The following is a 25,284-nucleotide window of genomic DNA, read 5'->3' as shown; positions in this document are numbered from 1 at the left end:
AGTATTATTATGCACGTTTATCAGTTCTTTTTTCCATGCTGCTACAAAATTGTTCTGTAACATTTTAGTGATTAATCATATAAAGGAAGGTTTAAAACATTCTTTCAGGGTTAGTGGGGCTTAAAACAGTTGGAAGTTGCCTTTTATGACCATATTACACTTTTCATGAGATTCACCTTGGTTTAATATTTGAGCAAAGTTCTGTGTAAGGCCTATAAGTGTTTCTTTTCTCTTTTTTTGTCAAGAAAGGTGTAGTGAACAGGTATAAATTAACCTCAGTAGTTAATGACCATAATTTCAGCCCCGTTATCAGCTAGGAATCTCCTGATATCAAAGTTCATGGTATATTTTTTGGCAAATGACAGAATTATATCTCTATTGTTAGAAATCTGATTTCAGACACATTTTATTAACTGAATCATTCTTGAAGCATATTTGAGAACTATATAATTAGTATCAAACTTAGGTGCTTATCTTTCGATTTGGCAGTTCTCGCCTGGACGTTATACTTCATCGCAACTCACACCGACGTCGAGGAGAAATTATACCAAGAAATATCGAAAGTCATCGGCAATAGAGAATCTGTTTCCCATGAGGATATTAGCAAACTGAAGTGAGTTGAAAATGTGTTCTTAGACACCAAACAAGCCATTTCCAAACAGAGTGTGATATTTTACTGTACTGTATGTACAAAGTGTCAGATAATATATGTATATTGATCTCAAGTATGACTTCTGTATAATTAAGGAAACTTAGTTTAGTCTTGTTTTGAGCTTGAAGTCTTGCTTGGTAGGGGCTGTTACGTGCCCGGGGTAAGGTGTGGGAGGGTGGAGTGAGGAGGGTTAGTGGGTGAACCAGGCAGGTATATTAGAAAAAATAAAAATAAATTGGGATGAGAGAAGTTATTGCAGATAACATATCGTAGAACTTCTCTGGATGGACGTAGAGCGAGCAACAACTTCAATTCTTCAATTTTTAGTAATCAATAATAAATTTAATCAGGTGTCTAATGTTATCAGTAGTAATGACAGGATGATATCAACTTTATTATTTTGTTTGTTTTCAATTAACTTCCCCAAAACTAGATATTTACAGCAAGTTTTGAATGAGAGTATGCGGTTAAGTGCCCTGATACCCTGGGCTGCTAAGGTGCAAGACCTGGATATCGAACTTGGAGGACACATCATTCCAAAAGGGGTGAGTGTAACTTCAAGATCTAAAAACTCATGAGTGAAGGGCAAGAACACTGCAAAAGCTATGACAACTCCATATTATTATTTTCAGTGTTCTATTTTAAAGAATTTTTTATATAAGCACATTTAAATGAGCACATTGGTGTATTATTCATAAAGGGTAGTTGCATCACTGATATGGTAGAGTTAATCACATTACAGAAGGTCCCCAAAACAACCCCCCCAGGCATCTTTATGATATGAAGAGCATCGTTTGTATAATTATTGACCGAATAGTAGGTTCCTACAAGGCTGTTATTTTTGAATCACCATAGCTTTAATGTATTTTTCTATCCTATATAAGTACTATTTTATTCTTACTATTTTATTATGATTATAAGTGGGCATGTCGGTATAGGTTTAGGTTTTTAGGGGTTTAGGGGAATGTGAGGAGGCAAAGTATACACACAGACACTAAGTGTACTGTCTGTACTGTATGAATCACTGATTTATTCTCCCATTCCAGAATTACAGATGAATGGTGCATGCTGGGAATGGTTTACAATTAACCTATAATTAATCTTGAATTACTTTTTATATCATGATATAACAAATGCTTTGGGTGATATTGTTTGGATTCTGGTGGGATTATGTTGAAATGTATGACACCATTCACAAGTTTTGTTTCAAGTGTAAAACATGATTGAACTGGGTGAACAAATTTTGTATTTCATTATGAACAGAAAACATAATGAGGTTTAGACATTTTATATTGACTGATAGTAGAAAACCTTGTCCTGATCCGATGTTTGAGTATTATTTAATAATGATTTTCATTGTCTTTGGTATTTTACTTTCTTTTTAAGACATCTGTCATCACAGCTTTGGGAGTAGTGTTTCAAGATGAAACTGTCTGGCCTTTACCAAATCAGTGAGTTATGATTCATTTTCCCAACCTTTTTGTTCTGATTGGTTCAACATGGTATCATGTGACCATATATCTGCCAGTAAGATATTCCTGAACTAGTGGTCAGTAAACCTCATTTGTATACCAACAAAATCACAGATATGTTGTTTATTAGTAATTGCTTAAAATTTGGCAACCTCTCTCTATCCATTATTTTCATTTTTGGCTCTGATTGGCTGATACAGCATAATGTGACCATTCCTGACTATCTGTTAATATACAAATAATGAATGGTTATGAGTGCATTAGTGCAAATATTTCATGAGTTGAAAGATGGAAAGTTCCATCCAACAATGCACAGCCGAGTTGAATGGAACAAATTACAACGAATGAAATATTTGCAGTATTGCACGAATGGAAACCATTCATTATTTGTTTTATACAACATATTATATTAAGATGGGTAAAATGCACTCATGCAACAGATTGTTTTGAACAGACAGGTTTCTCTGCTCTCTTACCATTGAAAAAAGTGCTACCAAAATAGCATAACCCATGGTTCTATTTCATAGAGTGCAATAGAGCGGATTTTGCATGCAATCAATGAGCAATTGACCAATCAAATGACCAGAATACAATTAGGTGTTGTATAATTCTCAATAACTCTATAGTAGCCTTAATTAGCATGCACAAATCCCTAGAAACAAATCATTATCAGAGGGTATAGAGATGGTCTGTTGTTGCTAGGCAACAGGTTGTGCAGGACATTGACAAAGCAAGGCAAGGACACTGACGAATCACATCATGTAAACAATATACTGACAGTGATGCAATGATCTTCTATTGACACATTATTCCAAGTGGAAATTCCATGCATTGAATTTTCAACTTTAAGCCAATTTGGATAGTTGTTAAAGGGGGCGGAATCCCTCTCCATACTACCTTTGATTCCTATAAAAAGAATAAATTAACATTTACATGTCTTTTATTTGTGAATCAGATGGTCTAGACATGTGTTCATCTTTTGGAAATCAAACACGTTTGTTCGCCTCATAAATCAAATAATGAAAGGTCTTGACAAAACTGTACTGTACTTATAAGTACATGCAGAATTGTTAAAAAAGAAATGTTTAGTAAATCTGGTGCACTTAGAAATTATGAAAGCCCACAATGTCTCTTTAAAGGGTTAAGAATCCTGGTCTCACGATATTTCAGATTATGAGCCCAAACAATTGTCATTAGCATATGTAGATGATATCATTTCTGATAAATTTTGGCAAAATCTTTGTCTTTGTGGTCTCTTCCAAATAAACTAGAGTATGACAATTAAATGCTTCAACAGTTCATGGAGAAAAGCCTCTGGAGATTTTGTTATAAATATAAAGGCCTTATGATTAGGTCCTGCTAACATTACAACTTTATCACTAATTCTGATATTAATCAATCATTATACTCTAGGCTTGGGCTAACTTGTTAGGCCTAGGAAACAAACTGTGCAGCGCCTGACAAAGCTTGTCAACTGAATGACTGAAGCACAAAAATAAACTAGGCTATCAAACTTCCCAAGTGACCTGATTGTTAGATCTTTGAAATAAGAGATATGGCTATCAGCCTAAATGTACAGAATATGTGTAGCCCTAGCCTAAGTTATAAACTATTGATTATCAAACCGCAAGCGTCTAACGTTAGGCCCACAGTAGCCTACACCGTAGACCTGTGAACCAAACATGTTCTTAGCAAACGATGAGCAAAGAATCCCTTAAATTTATCAAAGATGTTTCATAGCAATATTTCAATCTTCAGTCACCAAATGAAAGGCATTGCGAAGAACTTTTCTTAACCGTAATGCTGATAAGCCCTCTCTGCTTAAGGCCTCTCTGCAATCATAAGGTCCCCGGTTTGAGTCACTCCAAGATTAATGTATGTCGTCCAGTTACATAGTTGTTGACAATTCATAATCATGGACGTTAAATATGAATGTAAGAGACTGACTTCGGTCAGCTTGCGGCTTTGATAAGCCAATGAGGCTTCTTTGCCAGTTCCTGCTTGCAGGAGGATCTTAAATACATACATAAGCCCTCTTGACTTTAAAGTTTAGACAATAGCGGACCCTGCTGCACCTTATCCAATACTCCCCTAAATTTAGTGCCTCGACGGTTTATTCTCTAATTACCAGCGACCTATGGCAATTTAACTTAGGTATATATTTTTACCTTTTCACTGATAGCAGTCTCACACAAACATAATCTACATCATCCTGGTACAATTTCTATGTGTAGTGTTGAAAACATTAATAGCTGAACAGATAATAATTTTGTGTTCAATTCTGTTTAGCAGTTTTGCAGGTTCTGAAATTTGTCTCTTGTATTCATACACTGTTTCCTGTGTTAAGAAACAACGGCCATACATCTTTGGACTTCTATAGCAACTTAACCATTTGGCAGAGCAATTTGCGATGCGGTTCCGATTAAATTATCCCCCTGATGAGGGTGCTACAGTTTCCGTCACAATTGATAATGAAACAAACCGGTGTTATGTTGTTGAATGTGGGATCACATGCAAATTTTGGAGAAAAAAATAAGCAATTCTGTCAGTGGGTGACTATGACATCACACCTATATATGCCACTATTCCATTTTTGTTAGAAAATGTATCAAGCTCAAATGTTGTTATGTCAAATACAGGAAACGAATGCAAAGTCCATTGGGATATTCGGATTATATTCCTCATCTCACGTCTAGAAGTAAAATTATCTCTGGATTATTCTGGTCTATGGTAGACCATGAGTTAGACGGAAGATTAATAGTCTAAATCTAACATTGTCAAGATTCAATTTGAGAAAGAGAAGAACATTAAAACAATGTTCACTATCACTATCACTGAAATTAATTTAGCAATTTGAAGTATTTTTGCAATCCTTGAAATTGACATCGTAAAATCAGACTGTATCCAAAATGTGGTGAAAATAATCTTAAAAATCTACTTTAAAGCTCCCTGTGATGTTGGAAACAAAAATTGTTCTAATAATTGCCTTCTCATCTTTCTTCTCATTTTTTTCTTCTCCGGTTTCCTCTCATTTCATTTTCTCATTTTGCTGAACAGATTTAATCCTGATAGGTTCAGTGCGGAGAATGTCAAAGGTCGTTCTCAGTTTGCCTTTCAACCATTCGGACTCCCTCAGCGTATATGCCCGGGAAATCAGTTTGCCTTGTACGAGCTTTCAATCTTCGTCTCGCTACTGGTCCGAAGCTTCAAATGGAAACTTGTCGAAGGGCAAGTAGTAGAGAGCGTCCATCACCTGGTCACTTCGCCGAAAGAAGAAATCTGGGTACAGGTTGAAAAACGCTAAAACCTTTCATCATTTATAGACATGCTCTCTCATCCAATGGTTTCTGTTCGGTGCCATCATTTAATATTCAACTCTGAAAAGGCTTTGACCTAAGTTTTCTTCCGCTTGATCCTTGCATTCAAAAAGTTTGGAATCAACAGTTCATATAAAATTTTGTCCTGATGTAGGCTCTGTATATTTCATCACTTCTTGCTTGGCTGTATTTCTGGGCCTTACAAGAGGAGGTCTGGTGAGGGGGGAGTCAACATATTTATAGACTGACAGACACCTGTAGAGTGTCTGGTGCTCTGTGTCTTTCCGTTGGTTGAAAGAAAAGTGGGACGCAGCGCTTGTACTTACGTAGTTTAGTGTAGCTGTAACATCTAATGACCACGTTATACCGACGGATACCTAAGTAATTATATTGCAAAATAGCTACATTAATGTTATTGGTCGTACTTGTCACAACAATCTAGCTCATGTTACACAGCTTTTCTCGTCAAGCTTGTGGGGCGTATATAACGGCTTGAATCATGTTTGTGGGCTGATGCATCATACTTTCCAAACATCACGTACTGTACAGTGATGTGCTGACTATCCTTCATGTGTTCTTTTCTTTAAGTTAGTTTACTTGTCTTAAAAAAGAAGATATCTTGTCGTGTCACAAAGAGTTTTAGAAGGTCGGGATAATTTTGTTTGCTGGCAGTATGGTATATGTTCATTGCAGAAATGGGACAGTCCTGCGTGATTGGGACGGTCCTGCATAGTTGGGACAGTCTTGCATAATTGGGAGGGTATATTGTAACGCTAAAGTATGTGTGATGTGTTTCTTTGTTGACATTCGAGACCACAGAAAATAATAGAAGCTGGGTCTTCTGATTTTTAACATTTAATGTTTCAAGTGGCTGTTTCTTAATAACTTCTCTATTATGTCAGTGCTGATATTACCACTATAAACTGAATATCATACTAGGCTGAAATTTGAGTTTTTGATTTCACTGTCCATACCTTAAAGAATTTCTAAAAAAAAGTAATCATGACATTTGAGATTCTATTTTGGTCAGTGAAAGTTTACCGTGTTTGTATTGCTTTAGCTGTCCATTACTAACAGAATAATGTGCAAGTATCTTCAAAGTGATTCACTTACCTTGGAAGTCATACCAATAGAGTTTTATTAATGACTTAAACACAAAACTGGTTGTTTGTTTACAATGTCCATTCTGTCGCAGTGCAAATATACTTGAGCACAAAACATGTTTATCTTTGTTGCCCATATACGGTACCACAGTAAATGTTTAAAGAAAACTTGTTACCTTTCTAACACATGTTCACCAAATATAGGCTTGACAACACTTTTAGGACATATGTACCTACGTCTGATCTACTCTGTGTGTGTAAGAATTGTTGTACTTGCCAACTGTCATTGTAATGAGGTGATATCATTTCTGCCTTAGAGCTGTATTGTGCTTCGGCTTGTAGTATTTTTAAGCAATCCAGTGGATGTTCACACATTATTGGATTACACCTAACACTAACCAAGAGATGTATGCGGTTGTTCACTTGGTGACACCTAATCGTCAATTTACTAACCATTCAACGCTGTACAGAAAATTTGTGTCCCACACATTTCATGTAGTTTTCTAATGTTTAGTTTGCACACTGTTAAAGTAAAATGCTTAATTTCACATTCTTGGTGTGATTTTTATTGGCTATCTTAACAGAGTGTGTTTTCAGCTACCTTATTTTGCTGTTAACATTGCAGTGTGGTGCTTAGATTGTGCTAATTATGAACTCAGCGAGTGCACCATTTTAGGTAAGAAAACCAAGACAACGTTGCACTAGATGCTACTGTGATGCTGTGTGGAAGTAGGTAACATTTCAGTGCCCGAAGGTGGGGAGGAGGGGGGCATGACACCCACCTTCAGTGGGGGATTTTTTGTCTTCAGTGTGGGAAGAATTATAACCCCCTCCCCTGTTGCATTTGGAGCTACTTACTGTATATAGATCTTATTTGTAGGTTTAATATGCCTCAGAATGCACCCACCATTTGAAGTCTAAACTTTGAATGTTTTTCTAGGGGAGGACCCAGATGCTCTACAGCTTCAATGACCCCAGGGCAGTACCCCTATCTTTATAAAAGTCTGGCCTCTGGCCTTCCCATCAAGGTTCAGGCCCCTACGTAAGTCAGTACTGGGAATTTGAATTTACTATTATTTTAAATAATAATAATTCTATTATATATGATAAAATTTCTAGTTTATAAATTGACTTCTGGTCCTTCCGTAAAGGCTCATGCCCCTTCCTTAATAAGTGGAGGGGATTATTGATTTCCCCCTCCGCCCACTTTGGAATCCTGTCCATGCCACTGATATACAAGTTTAAATTGCGACAAGCATTTTTATGGTTCAAATTTCAAGTTGTATCTCATCAGGAGCACGGATAAATGCAAACATGAATAACAATTAACAAATTTTGTTCTGGTTTCATCATATTCTCTTTTCTTTGAGTTTCTTCATTGGTGCTTTTGTTAGGTTTTCACTTCATTAGGGTTACCTTTATTTATTTTTTCTTTAGTAAGGTAGCATTGGGAGGGGGTGGGGTTTGGGGATACTTCATCAGGCATTGGTGATGAAGCCATACTGAAGAAGTTTGTGCTGTTAAGGTACCATGTTCAAGGTACCACAAGTTTATTGTTCAGCAATGAGGTCCTGTGAACATGAGAAACAAATGCTAAAGTAAACAAATTGTGTTTGCTTTCTATGTCATTTTGTCTTTTGTTTGTTTATTTATTCATTATTTTTCATTCTTTTTGTAAAATATCCTCTTTCTTTGACCTTGCTTTGGCAGTGGTAGTTCCCCTCTCAAAATTTGACAGAAGGTAGTCTGAAATAATAACTCAACTTACATTTGTAATCTGGATGGAAAGACCATGAGATCTTTGTTACATGGTGTTGCTGTACCTCAAGCAAGGGTACGTCATTACTCTGCCAACTGTCCAAGAAAATATTTCTTTGGGTGATTCCACTACACTACCTCTTAAGTGCCTATAAGAGATATAGTTGGGAATCCCCTATATGATTTATAGTTGGGGTGCCTATAAGAGGTATAGTTGGGTGTGCCTATAAGAGATATAGTTGGGGTGCCTATAAGAGGTATAGTTGGGTGTGCCTATAAGAGATATAGTTGGGGGTACATATAAGAGGTATAGCTAGAGGTGCCTATAAGAGGTATAGTTTAGGGTGCCTATAAGAGGTATAGTTTGGGGTGCCTATAAGAGGTGTAGCTGGGGCGCATATAAGAGATATAGTTAGGGGACGCCTATAAGATATAGTGTTTGGGCGCCTACAAGAGGTTTAGTTGGGGGTGCCTATAAGTGGTATAGTTTGGGGTGCATATAAGAGGTTGGCCTATAGTTAGGGGCGCCTATAAGATATGTAGTTAGGGGACGCCTATAAGAGGTATAGTTAAGGGACGCCTATAAGAGGTTTAGCTGGGGGCGCCTGTAAGAGGTATAGTTTGGGCGCCTATCTGACGGTATGTTTTAGGCTGGTGGAGAACGACCAAATAATTTGATCTTTGTGCCATTAATTTCCTTTCTAACAGCGAAGCCAGTTAGCTTTGGTGATACCTTGAATATAAGTTGCTCAAAATAAACAATACTGTCACTATCTGACTAATGTAGGGCAAATGAGTTAAATTTGTCCAAGGATTAAGTGAGAACATGAAAACATTGTAGAAATCCATTGAGAGTATCAACCATGTCATTGACTCATAAGGATTATCCATATAGAATTTTAAACCAAAAGGTTTCAATATCCAGAAAGAACGGCCTATGTGAAATTTAGACACATTTTACCAACTTTGAGCTAGCAAATCCCTTTAAATAATTGTTCAGAGTTATATGACTTTGTTTTTATACCTTGAAATATATTTGAGAAAGTGGCAAAGTTTTCTACCTTTTGACATAACCTGTTGACCCCTTGAGCCATTTTTCTCTATTTGAGGTATCCTGTTGACCCCTTGCGCTCAGAAGGAGAAACTCTTATAGAAGGTTTAGGTGCACATTTAAAGCAAGAATATGAACTCTGAAACAGATTTCACTACCTGCAAGAAAGCCAGGTATGTTTCTTTGGAGACCTAAATAGCCCCTCCGCAGAACTAAACTAATTGCATTGAAGAATTGACAGATTAATTGTAGCTTTAATTTTGGAGTTATCATGTTTAAAAGTTTTCCAGACTGCGATGTCTGACCTTATGTAACCTTTGACCTCTACCAATTTCAATAGGATTATTGCACTGATCAAGCTGGATCTACATACTAGTATTAGGTTCAAGAAGGAGGTACTACTTTTGTTATCATGTTTACAAGATTTTCAGACTATATTTTAAATGTTGACCGCAAATGACCTTTGACCTCCACCTATTTCAATAGGGTTCTTGTACCCAACAAGCTGGATGTGCATACCATGTAGTTCAACAAAGATGTACATTCTGAGTAATTGTGTTTATATGGTTTTCAGACCAAATGAACATTAAAGTTATAGGCTTTTTGTACTTATTAAGACTGATAACATACCAAGTATGAAGTTAATCCACATATTAACTTTTTGAGTTTCCCTGTTTCGAGTGTCATAAACATACACATACACACATACCATCGCATAGCTTCCTTTATGTCGGGGCAAGGAATTAAAAACTGGGAACTGTGCTTTGCATTTTTCGTTTTTAGAGTGCACAGATCTAGTGTCTTAGGAAAGTTAATTATCTTACTATTAAAGTTAAACAGACTGCACTGTGAGGTTATTATTACTAACAGTTTAATTACTTTTCATAATAACAATGTATGGACAAACTAGACAGACAGTGAAACAACTCTATCAGATGCCAAATCTACATTTATTCTGTGAAAACCCAAAACACATTGAAACAACAAAAGAAAAGAAAAATGGAGCAAAAACGAGGCAGAATTAAGTAAACAAAACAATTATAAGAGAAATTCTTTGTGTAACCTTTATACTCTTCACCTTTTACAGTAATTGCAAGTGAATCCATCTCTGCAAAACTTGCACTGCTCCCTCATCATTATACCTTACAGAAACATGGACAAAAACATCTCCTCTAGATATGCCATCCTTACTTCTACTTGTTACCCCTCCACTCCCTCAATAGAGCAAAGTAGATATACAAAATCGTTATCACATTTAAAAAAAGTAGAAGAAATATAGTGTTGTATATGACATACTTTTCAAAGAAACAGCTGTTTGACAGCAAAAAAAGAAAGACCAAAAAAATAGAATTATCCACATCCAGAAGTGGTTGATCTAAAGTAAAATATTTCTTTATTTTAATTTCTGCAAAGGCACACTGTTTCACATAATGTGCATTGATTTAAATGAAACTACTGTTTGAACAGCAAACAGTGAAAGGTTAAAAGCTGCAGTGTTTAATATTCTAAGAAGTGGTTGATATAAATTGAAATAGACAATATATCATTATAATATCTAAAACAAATGATAGCGTTGTGTATGAATTTATATATTTTCACAATTTTCAAAGTGAAACTTGTTTAACAGCAAAATTGAAAGACCAATAATAGAATCATCCATATTCTGAGAAGTGGTTGAAATAAAGTAAAATATTTCCTTTATTTTAATGTCCTGGAAGACGCACTGTTTAACACCGAAATTAAATGTAACAAATTGGAGTGATTTCCATTACTCAAAGACATTTGTATCGTTTGGAATTGGACCGTAGTTTATTTCATACATTTTTGTAAATGCGTGTCCTCACAGAAACTTCAGGGTTATAGATAATTGCAATCAGGAGAGGGCTGACCGGTCGGGCAATCGGACAGTGCCCAAAGGGCCAGGAACTGAAGAGGGGCCCACTAACCTCGAAAACTCCGGATAAAATTGGATATTTACAATTAGTACCCTTGTGTTCACATTGGTAAAATAGTTTTGGCCTAACCAATGTAAGACAAGTTGTGCTCAGAAATGGACAAAATGACAACACTTTTATATACAAAATATGCAAAATAATGCGTGTTAATATTCTGCTGTACTGTAATATCTCCAAAGAGCAATATCAAAGCAATAATCTTGAAATGATCCAAGTTCCTTACAAACAATTGTTAATGATAATATTTTGGACATCAATAGCTTTTTTCTTCTTGGCTATGGTGCCGGTGGAAGAAACCCAATTGATGTTCTGTTGCCAGGGCCCAGAACATACTTTGAACTGGTACACACTGTTGCATAGGAAAAATTATTAATAAAGTGAAAGAAGTTGCTATGTTTGATGCTCAGTCTATAATATCTGTATAGATCTCTTCAAGCAAATAATAGTAACTATCACACAAATTTAGTTCTTCCTTTTTAAGTTCCTCATTTCTTGGAAATTCGAAATGCACTATCATCAGTACAGTCAAGACATTGTTACCACCGCCGTCTAGATTTTTATTTAATTTCTCTTTTAAAGTTTTAGTTATGTCTTTAGAAATTAAAAAACAAACAAGCATTAAACAACATTACATGACAAAGTCAGATCATTGATAGAAATAAAAAACCTCATCACCGTTATCTTTCTATTGATTATATGTATAAATAAAAAGAAGAAACCCTTCCACCATAATTGCTCGAAACATTTCGAATATCGGCAAAACATTAGTTTATATATTAGTTGATTGAAAACAGTGTATATTCAAGGAGGTGGGGCAGGGACGGGTGGGGCAGGGATGGGATGGGGCATCGTCATGGTTTAACTGACATGATTCAATGTTGTTCCTGGTTACTTTACATTAAACTGCTTTACCAATGATAGAAAAATGAAGAAGAAAGTGGAATCAAAACAAACCTACCACCAGCATTTTCAGTTGTAGTAAATCAGTATAAAACTTTCTACTTTGCTGATAAAAGAAAATACAGGTTTTTACTGACGTTTTTCAATATGAACCCAAACCTCCTCTTTTGGGGATGTAACCAATCCATAGACACTTTCCACCAACTGGCCTTCAACTAGAGTCCACTTGAAGTTCCTGATGAGTATCGCCATGAACACGGTCAACTCGTAATAGGCAAATCTATATCCAGGGCATATACGACCCGGTAAACCAAACGGCTGAAACGCAAACTGGTGACGACCTTTGACATTTTCAGGACTGAAACGGTCAGGATCGAATCTAACAGAGTAGAAACGAGATTTTGGTGTGGAAACAAAACAAATGGATGATTTTGTTAGCATTTTGACTGAACTTTGAAAAGGAATGAATATTCCACAAGAAAGAGTGTTTCACAGACATTTTCAGATTTTATTTACTGTATTTGACCTTTTAATCTATAATATACACCGTATATTTGTGTAGAAACAACAAAATTTGGCATAAACCAGAAGGTCTGCCAAAGATAAATGAAAATATTGCATTAAATATGTTGGACAAAGAAACTGATAGAATGCAGTCATATGGTTTCAACCATACCGAGCTGTTAATAGTCAAGAGTGAGAGGTATCCATAATATGTGTATACTACCTGGCTTGGTTACAGTTACAAACGATTTAACACAAACCAAAGACACACATAAAGATGTGAAGAGTAATGAATACTGTCCAGTGATCGACAAATACGAATATTTGGTCATCTCCACTTACTTCTTAGGGTTTGGCCATATTTTCTCATCCTGCGACATCACGCCCAAAGCTGTAATCACCGGAGTCTGTCCAAAAGAAAACCACAGACTCATGATCCATTGCAATCTGCAATGCCTTAGAAGCTTATGGTATTGATATACCTTAGAACATATGAGTATTAAACACTTTCAAACATCGGTATCATAAAGTTTAAAAAAACAATTTTGAAGTTAACTTAGGTTTACTTGTCCTGTATGAAGTCTTGTATCAGTCGTGCTCTCAAATGACTTTACAACACCCACACACCTAAGTCTGTACAATTTAAACAGTTGCCCTTAGCTGGGTAATAAATAGTGCCAACATCTAAGGGAAATCCCATTGGGTGAAACCATATCCATAGTAACAAGTTACCTCGCACATTCCCTTTTATACACCTGGATAAAGACAGGTAATGAAGATAATGAAAGTGCCTTGCAGTAGGACAAAATTAAAAAAAGATCTGACAGGTTGCGAACCTATACTCTCCTCAGATTGAGATTGCCTTTAATCTGATGACGTAATGCTCTATACCATATCAAACAGACACTAAGATTACTAACACATTTGAAATCCAGTCCTACAATCCATTCTTTCATCCAATTTTTAAAGAGAGAAGGGCTGCCCGCAGTTTGGAAACCATATTTAGCAACCCTCATTGACGGATTTATGATATGCGAAAAATATATGGGGAAACATAATGAGATGTTCCATGTCATTAGCATACAAAAACATCTGAAATAGATCACTATACCTGCTGACATCAAATAACCATGCAACTACACTAAAGCATCTGCACGATATGGAGCATCTTTGCGTAGAAAGTTTGAAAGTCTACCAAGTGTCAATCTTTGAGATACTGTGATTACATGGTTATCTTAATTTGTGTCAAGTTTTTGCTACAGTAGACACAATGGGTGGCCAATAGTCCCAGTTACAAATATGATAAGGCCTTTTCTAAAGAAATCATGTTACATTAAAATCATTTGTCATTTTTAAACATTTCTCTGAAGAGCATAACTGTTCATTTCAAGCTGTAACAGGGACGTTTTGATGAGAGACAAACCATAAAATAAGGTGAATTTCGAATGATTACTTACACCTTTAGGAATGGAATGTCCACCAAGAGAAATATCAACCTCTTGAACTTTTGCAGCCCAGGGAGCAAGAATGCTTAATCGGAGAGACTCATTCATCACTTGTTTCATGTATCTGCATAAAATCATAAACATTTGCACAAAACAAAATTCTAAAGCTATTTGAACAAAATTATTTACTGGTTCGAAAATTGCTGCAAGTTCATGACAATCAGGCCTGTCTATAGAAAAACAGTTCTCCTCATATGCAATCGAGCATTAATAATTTGTTACTTGAATACATAAACTGCCCCAAGTACTGCCATTGGGATTCAACCTTGAGCCCACCTAATTAATTGACCAGCCACCATATGATTGTAAACACAAGTGCTCTAATGGCTGGCATTACTTTCCTGTGCGCAGACGAATTTGGCTTGACCACTGATATAGTACACTGTGTGTTGAATCATGAATTTGTGCAGAGGAGAGTTCAGTATGGATAGCATTACCTACTCACGTACATATTCAATCTCCACTGTTTTGGCCAAGAACAGGGGACTCGGTGGTATTTGGTTTTGGCAGTGAAGATCGTAATGTTGTTGATTTAATGCAGTATAAAAAATGCCATCCAAATGCAAAGTTCTATAGCAGTTTTTGTAGACAGTAACCATATTATTTCATGTGGGACAACGCTCACATCATTAGGGCTCAAACCTGCTACACAAATATGAGCCCTAAACTATACCCTGGTTTAAAGGGGAATTAGGTTTGTTAATAAATTACCAGTCACTTAACACCTTTATTGTCTTGACAACTGCGACACAACTTCTCATGACAAAACGAAGCATTCTGCATGCTAGTCACGTACGCTGATTACCAAACGCAACCACTTCGACAGCATCCATCCATCTATGCTACATAACTCATAAAAACCATAATATATAAACCATAACGTACGATGACATGACCACTTTTGTTTCCAACAGACTTTATCATACAAATCATGCCGTTTGGTGACATTTGGCAAAACAATTCAGATAACAAAGGAACTGCTTTATACTTCAATCACATATTTGCCTGACATCCGCCTTCACACTTTGCAACATTCAAAAAGCCAGCATATTATGTTAGTCTTCTTTATTCTGCTTAAAGGTTAAACTCAAGCTGAGTCCTCCATGTCCTACAGCAATAGTTAAATTTAGAGATCATGTATGTATCATACACATGTAAATTTAACTATTTGGTATTTTATCATGAAATAAAATGTAAAAACTCACTGGAATTGAGGAATGTCCTCGGGTCCGATGGATTCTTTAGATCCAACCACTCTCAAGACTTCCTGATACACTTTCTCTTGTACCTCCTGATTCAAGGTCAGGTAATAGATGGTCCAACATAGCACTACAGTGAATTATTGTGAAGGGAAACAACATCATTTAATTAGTTATCACTGATAATGTCGATACAAAACCTCTAGTTATGACATAGAGCAATACATCTTTAATGTTACACAGTCACATCGATTTGGTCTAGACTACCTACCCTTTTCATTACCACTAAATTCTGTTTGAAGATTGCAACTAATCAAATGATCTTTTTTTTTGTGTGCTTTTCATTTATATATTTTTTCAACTAACAATCTCCTAGGACCATTTATGAACAGTTAAAACAGCTGATATTAGTTTGATTGATGCATTATAGCCATGTTGATTCCAGCTGCAATTTACATATTATGTTTTAGGGGAGTTTATTATTATAGTCTAGGGTGTCAAGTAGCGTACAAAATTTAAAAGCCTAAAGCAAAACTCATAAGGGCACATCTGCATTGGCCTCACATTTGAGCATAGTAAATTGCTTAAATGAATAATAACTTTCCTGGGGTTTTTACCCTCCAAAAGTATTCCCAAACATTGGGTGTTTTTACTTGAAGACAATTAAGATCTTAGTGATGAAAACTGCTCTGAGGGGGGGGGGGGGGGCAGCAACAATACTTGTTGAGCTTCTGAGCATGAGTACCATAACTCGAAATTTCTAGCAAATTTGTGGGCAAATACTCTGTTGTCAAGTTAGTGACCACAAGAAAAAAAAACTCTGAGAGAAACCCTCCTTCCGGTTTGCCTCCATATACACTACAAATGCAGCACAAGAGTAGTTTGCAAGCTAACCCTGGCTGAAGTTCATACTGCAGACGGAGAGCAGTATAAATCTAAACAGAGTCAGTGCCTACATGGTTTTATGACTGGGAATCATGTGGCATAATACTACAACGATGAAAGAAAGACAGACATTGTTTGTTGTTGGTAATTTATTTTGCATGCTCACTCTAACAATAAAGGGCTCAATTTGCATTTGTAATAGATAACCTGATGAGATCAATTTGACAATTTGACATTTGGAATTCTGCTGACCCAAATGACCTTTGAACTCTACCCAAAAATAAAAGAGACAAATATGAACTATGTGATGTAAACTATCTTGGGATATCCTGTTTACAAAGTTTGTGTTATAAGGCTCTGCAGATAAGGTTCTTGTACTCATTATAGGAAATCCACATGCAAAATACGATAGCAAATAAAGTTTCCTATCTGGAGATATCGTGTTAACAAGGATTTCAAGTTTAGGTAGGCTTTCAGGTTATGTTGTATACTTCTGGGATTACTAGTTGAACGAATAATTAAAGTTTCCATGATGCCGAGTATAATAGTAATAGTTCTTTAATGATATTTTAACATAAATTGTTCTATAATGTGATTACTGCAAGTTCTTTGTTGCGAGTTTTTGCAGAAATGGCAGATTAATTTAGTTGAATATGCCAGTATTGTGATGTTTCATACTTTACTCACAATATCCAGAGGTGTGAAATCCTCCAACCATATATGAGGTGGCATCTGCCAGTAGCTTTGACTCATCGTAAATATCTTCGTTTTCCATGAGAAGGTCAATGAAAGCTCTCTCATGAGGCTTGGGTGGATTTTCTTTCCTCTTCTGAACGATGTCCTTCACCATAGCTCTCATATTCCCGAGGGCTACCAATACGAAAATGTGATGTACACGTAAGCAGTTAATTAATCACAACATCAGTTTATAGTGATTTTTAAATTTTAGTGATTTTTAAGTTTAAATTACTCTTCATACTTTCATAGTAAATTGCTGGGTTTTTCATGTTTTTTGGGCAGTTCATGAGAAAATTCTATGCAATGTAAATTTGGAATAGCAAGGCTCATACTAAAGCTTTTTAAGGGAACAAGAACAATAAAAGCAACTTACATAGCACTAAAAAATTTGAAAGTGATTCAAACTGATAGTGCTCTATGGCGCTTATACCTACCTATGGCACTTATACCTACCTATGACACTGATGCCTACCTGTGGCACTTATGCTTACCTTTGGCACTTATACCTACCCATGGCACTTATACCTACCTACGGCACTGATACCTACCACCAACTCACCTAACTTTTAGAAGGAATGGTGGCAGACTTTTTGAAAGATGACAATAGTTGTTCCTGGATCAAACTGACACACTAAACGTATTGTTGTTGTCAGATAAAACTAATTTGATTTAAGTTTAAAAATAACATTTCTATCAGAAAATTGTGTCAGGTACGCAGTAGAGATTTAAGTCATCTTCTCACAATCATTCTGGGCTAAGTCTCACACAAAAATAGGGATGGATAATGTTAAAATGTAAAAAAAAAAATTAAGCAGACAAAGAGGTTCTATAAAGCTACCTTCATCATATCTTTTCTGTCTCTCACTTCCTTCCACCATTTGTGCACCACCCAATCTTGACTCCATTTCTTCCCAGCACTGTCAATATGAAAGCATAGCTATGTTAGAGTCGCATAATAATCAAACAAAGGTATTGAACATTAGAGGAGCAAAACAGTTGTGAAAGATTGAGAAACCCAGCTATGCATATGTGGACTAATCAAGGGCTGATCATTTCTTATGCTTATTAAACAATTGAACCATGTTAACGTATAATAGGTAGTATTAACTGAAGTATAGCCTAATACTCATGGCCTTGGTAGGCATATTCCCTAGTGCGTATCATAGGTACTGGGAGGTACTACCCAGTGCATATCATAGGTACTCCCAAGTTCTTGTCATTGGCTCATAGGTAATCTGTTCAAGGTTTGACTGAAGGATCTTCAAGTATTTAGTAACTTTCTTTCCATCTAATTATCTAATCACTTCTACTACGGAATGGACTTTCTCTTTTCCATACCATATCTGACTTCTATCCAGTGAATGGAAGTGGATCCCGTTATAACAAGTACAACTGTCCTTGGATGAACTATTAATCATTTATTTATTCCGCGCGCTCTACTACACCATCGAGTTCATCGACTTCAGACCCATTCTTTATAGATAAGTTATTTCTTTCTGGCGCCTTAAGTATACTGTACCTTTGCTTATCACTAACTTGTACCATTCACCTGTATTTTCCAAACTATTTGTAGAATATAGAAATATTGTTATTCAAAATACCATACGAAACCTCGTCCATCTTTGCTTTTATGCGCCAACACCCTTGGAAACTCTTTCTGCCGGAATACGAATTATTTACATGTCGTTTCCGTCACAACTTCATATTTAGCTCTAATAAGCTCACATCATATATCATGGGTACCATAGTTCCAAGTTAATATGATAGGTACTTATATGATATGTACTCTAAACTTTGTATCATAGGTATACATCTCATAGGTATTCTGAAGTAGTCCATATGAAACCACTCTTCTTGCTTCAATCATCTTGCTTTGACCTTTATTTCCTGCTCACACAGACGAAGCATAATAGCTTAGTAATCTGCAACATACGGTGGGTCATTAATATAGCAATTACCTTACACTGTGTGATACTATATGGCATGCACATCATCAACGCACTCACATCTCTCCATAGACCTTGGCTTACACATGACATGCTGATCCCCATGCATGAACTTTTTGCCCATTCTCTTTTCTTAAGTATTTAACCAAGTATGCGTAACATGTGCACCCGATGCTCTCCGTTTAATTGGTTGTGTAGTACTAACTGGACTTTTAGTGCCATTTCCTATTTTACTCTTTATTTTGGGGGCCTTCGCTGAATTTATGCCAAGCTAACCAGACATGTTCAGTTATTGTTGGTATCTTTTTGAAAAAAGTTGGCTTTTCCATCTACTTCATAATTTCTATATGCCTTATGCAGAGGGGATGGGGGGGGGGGGGCTGTTATACGGTTGCTGAACTCCTTAGTGTGATGGCTGAATGATATATAAGCATGAAACTGTTCTGCTTTGATGTTGGACAAGCATAATCATACTTGTAAACAAGTCCGGTCAGAAAGATAAGCTTTCATATATAAAGAATGGGACGAAATGCAAAAAAAGCAGCTCACAATTTCATAATTATGCTTCATATTGTGGCAGTGCTCATCATCCTTAAAGTAATCGCCGAATGAAGTCTGCGAGAGTCCTTTGATGGTGAGAGCTAGGGTGTACTGAGAGAGGGGAATGTGTTCCATCTTGGGCAAAGAGGAGAGTTTGGTACTCATCTCTTCACCGAGCTGCAGAATAAATTAATTAACACAGATGGAGCATTTTGATAGAATGTGGTTCACTAAGGTAATTTACGTTTCCTTGCTTCAGTTACAAAAAAGAAAGGAAGAAAGGAAAGTGGAGGGGTCATTGGCTCCAAATCAAAATGTAGAAAACATAATTCTATGCTTAGTTATCTTCCTGAGAAATGATATAAAAAAAACAATAAAAAAATTAACACATACAGTCTAAAACTGGAATTTGTGGTAGAATTGAGACAAAAAATCCATTGCCATACAAAAAAACTACATGATTTTATGTCAATAAAATTATCAGGTAATCCCTAAATTTCTACTGACAAACAAACACTGCACAGTTTCACATGCTTTCACAGGCTTTCAAATCCAGATTTCTACTTTGGCATTTTGTTTCCCACACTGAAGAAGTACCTCAAAATCCAATCTCGATGCGTGATGTTGGTTTTGAAACCCGCAGGGTTTCCACGTCTGCTGTTAAATAAGTTTGTCTTTTCTATTTAACCAGTGTGCATAGAATAGATCCATTGTAGATTGAGGGTGTGTGAAGTTCAAATCTCAAATCTTATTAATATGAAATTGTATGGAGTGCCAATATCTTTAAAACAGAGTCATTCTGGCATGACTGCACGCTCTACTGGTCACATTCTTCACAGTATAAAGCCAAGTGGTTACCAATGATGAAAATATCCCAATACGAAGGTAATACAGCATGCCTATTCATAGTGTGTCGATGGCATAGTATAGAAGGAATTAACTTCTTGCTCTACGACATATTTTGCAATATAACTGCTTAATCTAGATCAAGCCAGTACTGAAAATGATAAATAATGAGGAGAATTATAATTTAGCAATCTTGACATGATTCTATAATGAACAGGTTTTAATATTAAGCAGACCTATAATAACATACAAAGCTACAGCACTAACGACAAGAACAAGAAACATTGTCTTAATGATTCCAAAAAATGACAACTTCTTTAAAACCAATCTGTTAACATCATCATACAAATCAGGTGTTAATCTCAAATTTGTCGATAATTCACTTACTTCATTGAAGTTTTCACAAAAGTGTCGAAGCATGTCGTGACTCCACGATGCGTCGGTGAGTTTCCGGCGTTTGTGTCCTTCAAAGCCATTTGCATACTGGATGCTTTCTGGACCAATCAGAGGCTCAAACAATCGGAACAACTCAGCTACAATATAAGAACAGACACAAAGTTTATAATTATCATATGAAATTTGACATGGATTAAATTCAAAGTCCTGGCCAAAATTTGAACTATTTTACTGTATTTCCTCTAATCTCCTCGGCCGACATTTTTTACTTTTCCGTTCTTTTTCAGTCATGTGCGTCTGTTAAATATTAGTTTCAACCGCGTTGCAGTCAGCTCAGCAAGAAAAAGAGAGTTTTTTTTTATGTAATCTTCCTCCCATTGGTATGAAAGGTCACAGGTGCTCAATTTTCTTGGACAGAATCAAAATTTCACTATAAAGTAGACTGAACAGGGAGGTAGGGATATCAAGCCGAAGATGCCCAGATCCGATTAAGATCGTGGGCTAAGTTTTTTCATAGGCTGGATTGAAAACTTTTGCGGGCTGGACTTGACCCAAAGGGGACCCCTGTATTATGTAATTATGACATATTTGATTCTGATATATTTCTGCATTTCTTTTTGTCTATAAATACTGGCAGTTGAATTGATAGTGATACGCACTAAAGTATGACAATTAAACTACAACAACAGTATGTAAATGTTTGTACAAGTGACAAAGCAAATAAATAAATGAATGAATGAATATGTTGCTTTAAGTGAACTAAAAAAGTATTTTGAAGATTCCAAATATCATGAGACCATATGAATATTACCTACGAGCAAAGTTTATACCATACTTTGCATGATATAAATGTGTACTTACGAGGTCTATCGAACACAGCCTTCAATTCTTTAAACATGTCAGGATCGGCTACACTAACGGTAAACTTTGGTCCAAACCAAAATGAGACTATAGGCCCATGTGTCTTGTGAAGATTGACTAACAGTTCATGTAGGCTTCCTGCTATGGCAATATCAGTAAAGTTTCCATTCCTGCACATAAGAAATACGTTCCACATTTTGCATAGTCAAAGGAAAAGGGATTGGCAATGAGAATGGAGAGTAAAGGAAAAGCTTATCTCTTGGAGTTGAAGAAGAACGAAGGATATGGCTAGCAAAATGGCCAAACTTGCTACTGAAAAATGAAAAACTATAAAACATGCAATGGTGTTTTGTGATAAATTAATCTGATGTACTTATTCAAAATTTGTTGCAGACATAATACAGTACAAGTTCCAGAAACAATTCTGTGGACACTTTTCATCCCGGGGATTGAACATGGAAGTTAACTATACGGTATATAGCCAATCTATTGAACTCTATTGATATGGGATATTAGAATCCGACTTATTAAGGGGGGCAATCGGTGTTATCAATGAACTCAAAAGCTGACTCATCTGCATGTGATTCACTTAAACTTAACAGTATTTTAAACATAAAGTTTAAACTGTACACATTTATAAAGCAAACAGACACAGAACAAGAAATGCAATGTTTTACTGTGGATCATTCGATTGTAGTCCAGGGATAGTAGTTTTCACTTTCCATCCTGGACTCTGCGAAGAGGAGAAATGAAAGAAAAAAAGACATATACCTCCATGTTATGACTACTGTTTGTGCAGAAAAAAATTGACTCAAGGTTCTTATGGAAGCTAAAGTTGAAACGGTTTAACAACGAGAGGCCATGATAACTCCTAATATACGTTCTTATGAGACAAAGACTAACTGAGAACTCTCGAATATAAAAACAAACACACGTACACAGCCACATTGCTGTACACCTTAGTCAACTTGGGGGAATCCATATAATACTAAGATATAGTCCACGTTTCTCAAATGTTCTGAGATATCACATTAATTAACAATGTTTGCAACCCTTGACTTCTTGCGACCTCTTGTGACTATTGACCTTGGGTTTTCCAACCACTAAATATTAAGTTTCCATTCTTGAAGTTTCATGCTTATATGGTTTGCAGATATTGATGTATCTGCTGACCTTTTACCTCAAGAAAAAAATGACTAGAAATTATCTACTTGATATGTGGAGTATGCCTTACTATGTGTGGGATACCATCTAATGGTTTCCTTATCGGGATATTACGTTTAAAATGTTTACACTTTCACCTTTGTTGACAGTAAATGACCTTTGACCTCTATAAAACATATACTCATCATTATGCATCTACACACTAGACGAAAAACTTCAACTATTATTTCACTAGTTGCGAAAAATGTTTAAAAACTGATTAAAAGACTTTGACCACTGATGATATTGAATGACGTTTGACCTTAACACAAAGCAAAATATTTCTAAACCTGGTGGGTCTTGAAATCCATCCACACCCTCTGCAAATATTGCAGGAATGCTCTCGAACCATGGTTAATGCCACAATATGTATGATCATCTGCTGAAAAAAGTTTCACTAAAGGACAAACGAATGATGAGCTTATCTTCAGCTAATGAGCAATATAGGCTTACTCACCACTGTATGACGCTGCATGTAAAAGTAGGCAGCCAGCACTACAGTTACCAAGACGACAAGAGCAGCAAACACTGGAGTCATGATGGCAAAACAAGGTATTTCCAGATAAACGTCTCTGATAAAGTACCAGGGAAAAAAAACACTGCAGTAAAAACAACCATGTATCATTAAATTTGTCAATGTAAAATACAATGAATTTATGCAAATGTTTACAAAATCATGTGTCTATTATATTTTTAGACCCGATTGACTAAGTTCAGGAAGCTATATCAAAATTTCCTTGACAAGGTTCAAAATAAGTGGGTGCTTATATCTTGCCAAACAGCAAGCTTAGAATGTATCATATTTTGTTTGTGCAATGTTTATAAGTGTGTATAGTACACCCAGAAAATTAGGCCAAAACTCATTTCAAATGAGAAGTGAAAAAGACAGTCATGTAGCCATGCATTTTAATTAAACAAGAAACCTTCGGGACAACGGCATAATATTGCAGGCTGAAATGTTTGACAACAGACCATCAGCTGACTTCTGTTATGGAAGTTTTCTCCCTAAATTGTCAACACATATTTTGTGAATATTTGATCGACCTCATATGATCCCGAACCATCTGCAAAAATTCTTGCATCTTCCATAGCTCTTGCACAAAAATGTCATGATCAAACTTGCAGGCTTTTTTGTAAACAATATTTTCTCATGTATATGATTCATTTTTTTTCTGCAGCGTAAACCATGAAGTTGCTCACAAAGTATTATAACAATAAGTCAAACTTGACACCGTTTCCGAACAAGTTAGCGTTCAGAAAGTAAATATGCGACGGTCCTAGAAGTACAATAATGTTAGTTATACATGTGTGTGCTTGCTCTATCTAGTTCCAAGTACAGCAACATGCAGTTCACATAAAAGTTGATCACATGATCTCACTTCCTCTACACTTCCTCTGCACTTCCTCTGCTTTAGGCCTATATATACTGAACATATCTGAGTATAGAATAGCATTTAACATCATTTGTTACACTGGGAAGATATCGATGAATCAGAATTGTGCATAGACTGATAAGTTACAGATTACCGGCAATGGACTACAAAACAGATATTGTTGTCAGTCCTGACTACTGACTAAATAACTAAGTTTTGTAGTTAATGAAAATGGGCTATGTTCAGTCTGAATTTTGGCAACTCCAATTTTGACATTGAGGAACACTTTTGAATCAGGTAATGTTGCCCCCCAGATCTAAAATAGATTTACTAAGGCTGCTAATTATGCAAACTTGCATCAACTTTTTGACATCACAATTGTGCTAAAAACACCGTAAGGCTTACAAGCACCCTTCAAGTTGGTATTTGTGATTCTATGGCAGGATTACTAACTTAAGTTCCTAGACTGTACCACTACTGTATGATAAGGTTTCTCACTATTTATAAGTTGTAATAATATGAAAAATGCTTCAGTAAAGTTGTAACTTGCAAGCCATGTTAGGCATGCATGCCTGTGCAAGTAGGATAAGAGATATCAAGACCTTTAGAGTGCAGTTCGTGAGTACTTATGCCGAATTCTTTTCCCTCCTGTTTCTCATTTGTTCTCTTTCGCAGAAGAATTGCCTTTGTCCTCAAACCTCACGTGATCATGAATGCCTACGTACCGTTTTTACCATGTTCAATGTTATTCTGTAGGGATTGCCTCGGCCTATTACTAGGTATTGTATTAGTAGTAATAGGCTACTAGCAATATTTGTCCATTAATTCAGTTTCCCCAACCGTGCACTAAAAAAGAAGTTGAACACAAACCTGTGAGTTCCTATTCCCGAAGTAGCAACTCCCTGTTCAACCAGCTCTTCCTATTTTACCTACCAACGGTAAAAAAATGGATCAATTTATATCCCCTATCGGTCTCAGACTCTACGTTCAGCTACAATACAACATTGAGCTACAACAACATTACAGACATTCTTCAGCATGTATACACAGGTCTCTATTACTGCTTATGTTGCAACCAAC

At 36.1% G+C, this 25,284-nt stretch overlaps 2 protein-coding genes across 3 annotated transcripts in view; one reads left to right on the top strand and one right to left on the bottom strand.

Moving 5' to 3' along the window:
* The window catches only part of LOC139958698 (cytochrome P450 20A1-like), a 15,520-nt gene extending 7,369 nt beyond the window's left edge, over window positions 1–8,151 (top strand). Inside the window, exons 9-12 of the mRNA XM_071955972.1 lie at window positions 490–613; window positions 1,086–1,197; window positions 2,039–2,103; window positions 5,182–8,151. Coding sequence (XP_071812073.1) covers window positions 490–613; window positions 1,086–1,197; window positions 2,039–2,103; window positions 5,182–5,428 — 548 coding nt within the window. The 3' untranslated portion in view covers window positions 5,429–8,151. The remainder of the gene's footprint in view (window positions 1–489; window positions 614–1,085; window positions 1,198–2,038; window positions 2,104–5,181) is intronic.
* LOC139958695 (cytochrome P450 20A1-like) lies at window positions 6,606–25,284 on the bottom strand. 2 transcript variants are annotated; one of them, XM_071955965.1, is made up of 12 exons: window positions 25,075–25,284; window positions 23,289–23,430; window positions 22,306–22,361; window positions 21,629–21,798; window positions 20,759–20,904; window positions 19,535–19,702; window positions 17,878–17,956; window positions 16,989–17,171; window positions 15,423–15,546; window positions 14,170–14,281; window positions 13,055–13,119; window positions 6,606–12,587 (listed from the first exon to the last, which is right to left on the bottom strand). In XM_071955965.1, the coding sequence occupies exons 2-12, from the start codon at window positions 23,367–23,369 to the stop codon at window positions 12,338–12,340; spliced, it is 1,434 nt and encodes a 477-aa protein (XP_071812066.1). In that variant the 5' UTR covers window positions 23,370–23,430; window positions 25,075–25,284; the 3' UTR covers window positions 6,606–12,337. The 2 variants fall into 2 exon arrangements, with proteins under 2 accessions (XP_071812066.1, XP_071812067.1); XM_071955966.1 differs by having other exon boundaries at window positions 23,289–23,403.

Source organism: Apostichopus japonicus, chromosome 18 (genome assembly GCF_037975245.1).
Source record: "Apostichopus japonicus isolate 1M-3 chromosome 18, ASM3797524v1, whole genome shotgun sequence".
Classification (NCBI taxonomy): domain Eukaryota; kingdom Metazoa; phylum Echinodermata; class Holothuroidea; order Aspidochirotida; family Stichopodidae; genus Apostichopus; species Apostichopus japonicus.
The sequence above is the reverse complement of the archived record's forward strand: the minus strand, read 5'-3'. Positions and strand labels throughout refer to the sequence as shown.

Excerpts from the sequence above, each read along its gene's own strand:
- LOC139958695 (XM_071955965.1), bottom strand. The coding sequence starts at position 23,369 with ATGACTCCAGTGTTTGCTGCTCTTGTCGTCTTGGTAACTGTAGTGCTG. Across the intron at positions 15,547-16,988 it reads ATTTCACACCTCTGGATATT|TGCTATGTTGGACCATCTAT; the intron begins GTGAGTAAAGTA and ends AATTCACTGTAG. Across the intron at positions 13,120-14,169 it reads GACATTCCATTCCTAAAGGT|ACTCCGGTGATTACAGCTTT; the intron begins GTAAGTAATCAT and ends TCTTTTGGACAG.